At 41.6% G+C, this 9,229-nt stretch overlaps 1 protein-coding gene across 1 annotated transcript; it reads right to left on the bottom strand.

Annotated features, from left to right (window-relative positions):
- Nucleotides 1-1,897: 1,897 nt before the first annotated feature.
- On the bottom strand, nucleotides 1,898-8,248 carry IL17F (interleukin 17F). Its single transcript, XM_027603382.2, is given in 4 exon segments — nucleotides 1,898-2,453; nucleotides 3,650-3,837; nucleotides 3,839-3,856; nucleotides 8,216-8,248. Coding segments are annotated over 4 exon segments (480 nt in total). The 3' UTR covers nucleotides 1,898-2,212.
- Nucleotides 8,249-9,229: the final 981 nt, after the last annotated feature.

Here is a 9,229-nt window from a genome sequence, read left to right as displayed (position 1 = left end):
CCATCCAGCTCTAACAATATGAACCTACCACGGGAGAGGGCGATTATTGCCAACATGAACAGAAAGGATTCATTGTACAGATCTGAGCACCAAAATGGACTTGTGAGATTCATAGCAAACTTACGAAGCTGATAGCTATGACAGAAAATGTTTTCTAGATTTCAAGAGCCTGAATATTTAAATATCAATATTTATACCATAAACAAAAGATTCTGCAGCCAAGAGATGAAGAGCCAGCCTACCCAGCTATTCCATTCCCACTCCCACCTAGGCTAGAAAAAAGTTGCCTACACTAGAGTTAAAAATGGGTGTCAGGCTTCTGCCACCTGCCTATCCTCAAGCCAAGTTTCAGGTGGGAGTGAGAACTTATGCTCCACTTCCTCTCTTGGACCTAGAAAGCAGCGGCAATGCAGAGGTATACTAAGCCTGTGGTAGCATTAAGGAGAAAATGTGCTGTGCCATACAGAAACAAGAGAGTGGCATGAAGACCAGAATCTGGAAGCTCCTGAGCCCCCAAGAAGCATAACAATATTGATAAAACACAACCAGTAACCCTAAAAGTCCCAGGAGTCAGAACAAAGCCAATGCAAAGGGATTGTATGGCCCCAGTGACCAGGGGCTCGTGGATGGCCAGTCCCAACACTGTGGTCCTTCCATATGCATTTCTTACTTGTCTCTGTATCTCTGCTGACAAGCACAGTGGCCAGTAAATGTTCACTTTGTAATATAATGTAGCCAGGGCCATGGAGCAATGAAGAGTTACCAGAGAAACTGAGTTCTGTCGACACCATTTTCCTTAATTCTCCATGTAACCCCCAAGTACCATTAATAATAAAATAACTCTCTATCTCATAGAAACAGAGAGAACAGTAGTTGCCAGAAGCTGTGGGGTGGGGGTGGAGAAATGGGGAGATGTTGGTCAAAGGGTACAAAGTTATTTGTAAGATGAATAAGTCCTGGGGATTTAATGTATAGCATGGTGACTATAGTTACCAATACTGTATTGTATACTTGAAATTTGCTGAGAGTAGATCTTAAATGTTCTCACTACACACACACACACACACACACACACACACACACACACACACAGGTAAAAATGTGATGCAAGTGTTAACTACCTTATTGTGGTGATCATTTCACTATATATAGAAAGACAGTCCTCATGCTGTATGCTATAAACTTACATAATATTATTTGCCAATTTATCTCAACAAAGCTGAGGAAACAAGTCCCCAAGATCATACACATACACACACACACACACAGTAATGATGATAATAATAGTAAAAAAAAATAGTAAAAATAAAAATAGTAAAAATAATAAAAGTAAAAAATAAAAAATAGTAAAATAGTAAAATAGTAAAAAAAAAATGATGATAATAAAAATAGTAAAATAAAAAAATAGTAAAATAGTAAAAAAATAGTAAAAAAATAGTAAAATAATAATAATAGTAAAAAAATAGATAATAATAATAGTAAAAATAAAATAGTAAAATAAAAATAGTAAAAAATAAAAATAGTAAAACACTAACAGTAGTCCTCTAATGAGGAGCTTATGAGAAAATATGAAAAACAAATGACAAGTATTTAGAATTTCACAATCTTGAGGGCTCCAAGCTCTGTGAATACAAGCCAAGACTGGAAACAAACACCTGAAGTATTTTTCAATCATTAATACTTTATTATATTAATACTTGATATATTAATTTTTCTCCTAAAAATTTATATAACAATACATCATAAACAGATGGACAGTTTCCTTAAAAATAGGAGCATCAGGCCAACCTCTCTATTGAGTGAATCTTAATAAGGATGTGTACTAGAGCCTTACCCCATCCCTCCCACCCCACCCCACCCCACCCTTCACCCCCTCCCACACACTCATACTGTGGTTACATTTTCTGCATCTTCATCCACAGGGAACAGAATTTGCAACAGAATTTCCCGGGAACGGCACCGAATCACAGCGACGGCAGGGCTATGCGCGCCTTCCTTCTCCGCCATCCATTTTCAAGGGTTTGGGACAGTGGAACAGCTCTATGGTCTGGAAGCGCCCCCAGAAAGTTGACACTCTATCTAATACAGAGCTCTGAGAATTCCGCCCAGGTCTTATCAAGAGGCCGATGAAGTGGAGAGAATCAGGACCACAGAGGACTTGCTGCAGAGCGCTGGGAGTGGTATTTCAGGGCTTCTTCAGCCAAGCTGACGTTCAGGCACGCACATAGCGCACGATGGGGGTGACACAGGTGCAGCCCACCGTCACCAGCACTTTCTCCAGCCTGAAGGAGCGAGTGCAGCTCTGGGGCTCCCTCCGCAGGACCAGGAACTCCTGCTGGATGGGAACCGAATTCATGGAGCTGTCTTCCTGCCCCTCGGCATTGATGCAGCCCGAGTACCTGCACTGGGCCTCCGCGATCTCCGAGGGGAACCGGTGGGGGTCCCGGGTGATGCTGCAGGGGGAGCGGACAAAAGCAGATGGTGAGACAAGGGAGGGGGCGATGGACAAATGTGAGCGCCCCGCGCCCACTGGGCACTCACCTGCAGGGAGGCGTTTCCGAGCAACCCAGGGCTGCAGCCAGATGGCCTGGATTCATCCACGGCCCTCCAGGCAGGTGCTTAACTGCCTAAGCCTGTTTCCTCCACTATAAAATGGGGATTCTCACAGGGCTCTCTCATCGGACTTCTGAGGATATTCAGTGATACAAATGCACACGAAAGGCTACATGTTGGCATTCAATAAATGTCAGCTCTTTTATTTTTCCTTACACAATAAATGTCAGCTCTTTTATTTTTCCTTACACTGTTGTTATTATCATAATTATTATTCATCCTTTGCCTAGATATATGGAATACCACTAGTAGGTCTCCTAAGATAAAATCTACAAAGCCTGCTGCTTGGAAAGGAAAGCCAAAGCCCCAGCAGTCTGTGAATCCAGCACATTTCCTCAGTTTCTCCCTTCAAAGCCCCCTCTGCCAGGAGGTACAAAGGCAGCAAAATCATGCCAGCCAATATGCCACCCATACATACTCCCCTTCCTCTAGGAAGCCATGCAGGAGCCCCAGAAGCACTTCTAATTGTCCCTGGAATCTGTTCTCAGGCTTCAATCTGGAGCATATAGATGAGTACTTAGTATTCCAAGATCCCACACATCAGACAATATCACAGGACAGTACCCTGAACATCCCATCCCCATCTTGCATCCCCTTTCCCAAACTGGCCTTTCTTGTCTACTCTGTCTACCTCCTCATTCCTTGAAGACTGATGTCTAATCTGAGTGGATCACTCCACACTGACTTTTCTGGTTCCCACTTAACCCCATGCAGAGATCATTATATGGGCTGCTTTAAAGGGCCCTCTCTTCCAACACAGAAAACTTGTCAATTCCAACCTAGGGCTTCATGAAGCAGGAAAAGGTAGAGAATCAATGAGAAGTTGGAAGCAAAATAGCAGGACCTCTGACCACATAGGAGGACCTAGCCCAAAACAGCAGGAAAAAATGTGAGCTCCTGGGCAAAGTTGGGATTTCTGTTTTTAAGAGTAAATATCAGGGCTTTTATTTTTTTCTGTATTTTCTAAATTTTTTACATTAAAATAAATTAACATATTTTTCAAAAGAATGTGAAGATCATTCTCATTTACACTTACTTATAATCCCAGGGGGAGCTGGAGCGGTTCTGGAAATCATTTGAGATGGAAATACCCTGGTTTTGCCTGAGGATGCGGATGTCAACCCTCACACTGTTACCCTCCAGAGGAGGGCACAAGGCAGCATCCCCTGCTTTTGGGTTTTTTCGAGCTGCCACCTCCCTCAGGAAGGTGAGCCCCAACACCACCCAGGAGCAGGGACTTGACCTGGAAAATAGAGAAGGTTGAGTTGGGTTAGGGACTCTGATGTCATTTGCTGGCAAGAGGCAACCCAGACTCTAGCTGAACTCAGGATCCCCAGTGTTTTATGGGACCATGGCTTCATTCTGAACCTCAGGTCCTCACCTGGAAATGGGAACAGTCACACATGAAGATATCAGGGTGCCAAAATGCGTAGTAAACTCATTAGCTTGGTGATTGAGCCTCCCACAGTCTGAGAGCTCCTCAACAGTGGGACAGAAAGGTATCAGGATCTGGGACTGGATTTAAATCTTGATGTGGCCTCATCACTGAACCTCTGGTTTCTCTTCTTTCCAGCTTGATTATAATACTTGCTTTATAATAATATTCTCAAGATTAAATGTAATATTCTATTATAAAGCGTCCATAAATTTATCTAATAAAAAAGATTAATAAATGATAATTCTTGTTTTTATTTCCAACCTCATATTTCATGAATTCTCCACAAAATCCTTCCTCCCAGCCATCCCTCCACCTAGAATACACTACCTCACCTCTACCTTCATGGAAGCCTACCCTTCCATCAAGGTCCCACCCAGAGGTGGTCTTCTCCAGGAACTGTCTCTAAAGTCATTCAATTAGAAATATGTTCATTTTCCTTAAATCATAAAGCACTTGTCATCTAGCATTGAAGCCATAGCATTCAAGTGCTATGTCTTTACTGTCTGGAAATGTAGTATTTTTGTTCAGGTCAGACACCTATTGGATTATAAGTTCCTGCAGGAGAACGTACCACAGAATAGGTGTTCCACAAATACTTTCTGGATGAATGTAATAGCAGGTGAGTGAATGAATGAACAAAACAATACAGTTAAATTCAAAGCATTAAGAAAAACACTGTGTAAAACCAACTACAGCAAAGTTCCAATTATCCATGTTCACTGAAAGAAGCAGGGCCACTAATGATGCACAACAACAGAGAATATGAAAACTATTTGTCTTTTGTCTTTAGCTCTGGAACATATATTCTTTATACTTACACCAAAATAATCGGTCTATCTGGTGTTACAGGAATGCACAAAGAAAGTGCTCTGTGCAGACCTCCCTAAAAGAAGAGCTAAAAATCTCTCCAGCTTCCCTTTGTCGCAACCACATGCTGCTCACCCCACCATCACCACCGAAACTTACTGGGGATGGACAAGGCCCATCACCAACTCTCAACATAATTAGAACAAGAGCTGAAGCTGAGTTGCTTTCATTCTCTGGGTTCAGTGTTGTTCAGGCTCACACCTTCCACAGGCTAAGGTGGGGGGGTGAGTAGACATGTCTGCTTAAAGGACCCCCTTTTTATATTTTGCAGATGCTGGAGGCAAGAAATGACAAGAGTATGCAGAAAGGTCAAGGTGTCAATTTCCTGTATTAAGGTAGCGGATACTAAAAAGAAGTCAAAGCCAGATTGACTCTGATAAGCCCAAAGTAGGCTGATTTGCCTTCAGATAATCAGCACTTGTCTACTTTCATCTACTACAATCATTCATTCATTCAACTCTTTCTTGACTGTGTGGTGACTCGGGACACATGCTCTAGAGTCAAATGTCCTGAGTCCATAACTCAGTTTCAGGACTCTGACCAGCTGTGATTCAATTTCTTCTGCCAGAAAATGTAAAGATTAAATAATCTGATCCACATAAGGCAGGAAAAGCACTGCCAGCACGTGGTAAGGATTCAACACAGGCAGCTAATAGGTCGACCTTGTCTGATGATGCACAGTGGCCAGGAAAGATGTGGAATTTGCCCTCATGCATCTTCTGTCTAGACAAAGTGCTATGAAATAAGTCCGAAAAAGGTAAAAGATGCCTTCTTAGACCAGAGGGTTCTTAGCTTCCCAAGCCTACGAATCACTTCCTTTGGTTTCTTAAGGAAATTCCTCCTGTGTGTTTCCTCTTTCCTCTTTGGTATCAAATTCACTGAGTCACTTCTAGTTTTCATTATCAAAGCTTTAAAGTCACTGTATTTTTGGGTTCTATGATTCAGTAATCATTTCCATGCTTCTAACAAATCCTTATATTTGCTTATATTCTTAGAGTATGTTAGAAGACACCTTCACATCTCTTTGAATACTGGATTCTCACAACTCCCTCACAAGGTAGGCAGAGCTAGTACGTATTATCCCAATGAGGCTGGTGAAAGAGTCATGCCTGGAAAGTAACAAAACAACGTGGGTGGGCTCACCAGCCTGTTGGTGCCAGTCTGGGGACTCAAACCTAGGTGTCAGTGGTCAGTACTGTTGCTATTGAAGTCCATTATTATTATCAATATATAGCCACTCGTGGTGTTTAATCTTAGCTTTGTCCCACAGGAGGAGCCAAGCATTGTAAGCAATGTGGTAGCTGTGTCAGAATTGCATGAGCATTGGAGGTCACAGAGCTCTTTATCAGGAAATCAGATGATGCCAGCAAATCACTCTAGTTTGCCCCACAAAGCTTTTGATCTGAAACTGTAGATTTTAGTGGTTATGCACCAGAGGCTTTGATATGGCTCTTGCTGATTCTTAAGAATGACATACACAGCACTTCTTCTCTGAGAGGTTCAGAGCATCTTATAGATTTGAATTCTTATAGGCCACCTCTGAGGCAGATAAACAGATATCACTCCTACTCTGTACAACAGGAAACAGAGGCAGGAGAACACATCAGTGAAGGTGGGCACTGTCAGGATATTGACAGCCCAACTCTACTGCAAGCTCACCTGAGACCATCTGAGTATTTGTCTCCTGAACTTCTCTGTGACGTGTGCTCACCCCTGGGTAGGAATGTGCTCCAGAGCCTGGCCAGTTCCTAGGCCCACAAGAATTTGTCTCAACGGCTTACCGAATGTGTCTTACCTGCCTGTACCTCCCAGTTTCTAATCCTATTCTAATGCCCCTCACACCACCATGTTTCTAGCAGATGGCCCGACAGATTACTTCAAACAAACCAAAAATAGAAATGGCTTTAGAGCATGAAGCTATCCGACAGATTTGTTTAGACACAATGGCTTCAAATTCAGAAATCCTGCCTCTGAACCACTCAAGGAGAACCATACTGTACTTGAGGTTGGTAAACCTAGATTCATATCCCAGTTCTTACGTATTCAGTACCCAGTGATGTTAAATCACTTGGCTTAATTGAGCTGTTTTTCATATGTATGATGGTGAAAGTAGTCCCAATCTACTTCCCTGGGCTGACAAGAGTTTCAGAGGTAAAGATAATAATATTACTAATATTAATATTTAACACATTGAATGCTTTCTCTATCCTTATTGGCTAACATATTAAAATGACCAATTTAACTAAAAACTAAGCCATTTCAGAGGACAGATTTAGTCATTCTCAATGATATCAATTAATCCCCCAAGAAAACCTGTGAGGGAAATGTCACTATTATTCCCCTATACAGTTAAGGGAATAATTCTGCACAGAGCAGCTAAGTAATTTACCCCAAATCCCACATTTAGTAAGTAGTGAAGCCAGGTCTGTCTGACTCCAAAGCTTATACTCCCTAACTACTGCACTTTGCTGCATTTCTGGTATTCTCTAAAACAACACAGAAATATAACATAGTATTATCATCACCATATGCCATGACCTTTTATGAAATCCAAGCTCTTTTAAGTTACATGACTTGTAAATGGAGAAAAAAAAAGAGGGCTTATTTAAGCCAATAATATGGCGTATAATTTCCCAAGCCCTGTTTTCAAGCTCCCTCTACATTGTATCCTTCCCAGGCTTTACCTGACTAATGCCAGGCAAGATTCTAGACCCAGGAGAGGTAGATTTCCATCATAGTAACATCTCTCTCTCCTCCATGAGGAATGAGACAATGCAAAAATAATCAACTATCTGAGACCTAGCAAATTTCCCTCCTCTGGGAGCTATCCAAAGTTCAATACTGAGTGGGTTCACTTCCTTCACCCTGGGCACTCTTTGTCGACTTGTAGTCTTAAGGGAATCATTAAAGCTTTTGAGGACGCACTTTCCTTGGTGAAAATACATGTGTACTATCTAAAAGGCTGGAAGTCCCCATGATGAGATGGGAGTTTTAGACCGATCTAACTCTGTAATGGTGGCCACAGGGGAGATCATGTCCAGCTGTCTGTGACACCAGAGTGGAGCAAGCTATCAACCACCTATGCAAAAGCCACCATATGAGGAGCTATATTTTGCACCCCATTATAACTTCTAGTTATTTGTTCTTTTTCTCCACTAGACAGGGGTCAAAATTAAAGTCAGTCTGTCCCTAAGAAATATTCCCAGTAAAGACGCCAATCAGGCCTAATTCCTTAGAAATCTGCTCTCCTGAAATCCTAGGGATGACGGCTACGAAACAGGAATTATTTTTACTCACCATGGCCGTGTTGCGCAGGATGGTCATTGTCATTTTGCTCTGGTTGCCTGCTTTGTGTAGTAAATTCTTCCTGTGTGTGTGCGTCACCCTGTATACGCCTGTGCTGTGTCAATGAGAGTACCTGTTGGTTTTATAGCAATCACTGTCCTTATTTCAACTGACCTCCTTACTGTCTTAGTTGTGGTTACCCCAGAGTTAATGACGAATGCAGGTTTTTTTTTTCTATTCCACTTCCTGAAGGGGAATCAGAGAGGGACCCTAGAAGGGGATGACGGAAAAAGGACCAAATCTTCCTTTTCTTCCACCCCCCCCTTGCCCTCAAATTACAGCAAAATTCTTAACTAATTTACTACAGAGATGAACCAAATTACAAATTGCTGTCATGATCTTTTATGTTCTTCCCCAAATGGCTAACGACTCTTGTCACGCACCATATGTTCTACTTTCCAGTCATGCGATATGAACCATGATTTAAGTGGGAGATATGTTATCTTTACAGGGTCCTTGGTGTTAAATGACAGGACTATCTTTAGCTCCATTTTATGAATGGGAAAACAAAACCAAAGAAATTAATGACATCAGTAAGAGATTCAGAATTATATCCCCAGGTAGTTTCATAGACTCCCTGAACAAATTCTATTTTAACCCCATGCTTAAAATCCTATTGATGCTTAATAAATAATCATTTTCATAAAGCACATAATTGACCATTATCCTGGCCATCTCTGGCAAGTTTACAAACAAAATGAAAGAGAACAAAGAGTCCAGAAACTCAAAGCCTTAAAAAAAACAACTCTTTCTAGCCTCCAAAAACCAAAGATAGATTGAAAAAGGCTTTGAGGGAGAAATGCCCAGTAAAACCTTTCAACCAAATAAACTTCCTACAGGCAAGAATCAAAATGAAGCATCTAGTAAATGCTTTTAATTGGGTAAATGGACTCAGAATAAAGACTGTAAGGGTATAGTTCCAGTAATCTACCCCTAAATCAAGAGAGGGAGAGAGACTTACAGGAA

This window comes from Zalophus californianus, chromosome 7 (genome assembly GCF_009762305.2).
Source record: "Zalophus californianus isolate mZalCal1 chromosome 7, mZalCal1.pri.v2, whole genome shotgun sequence".
Taxonomy (NCBI): domain Eukaryota; kingdom Metazoa; phylum Chordata; class Mammalia; order Carnivora; family Otariidae; genus Zalophus; species Zalophus californianus.
Note: the sequence above shows the minus strand (reverse complement) of the source record. Positions and strands in the feature narration are given on the sequence as shown.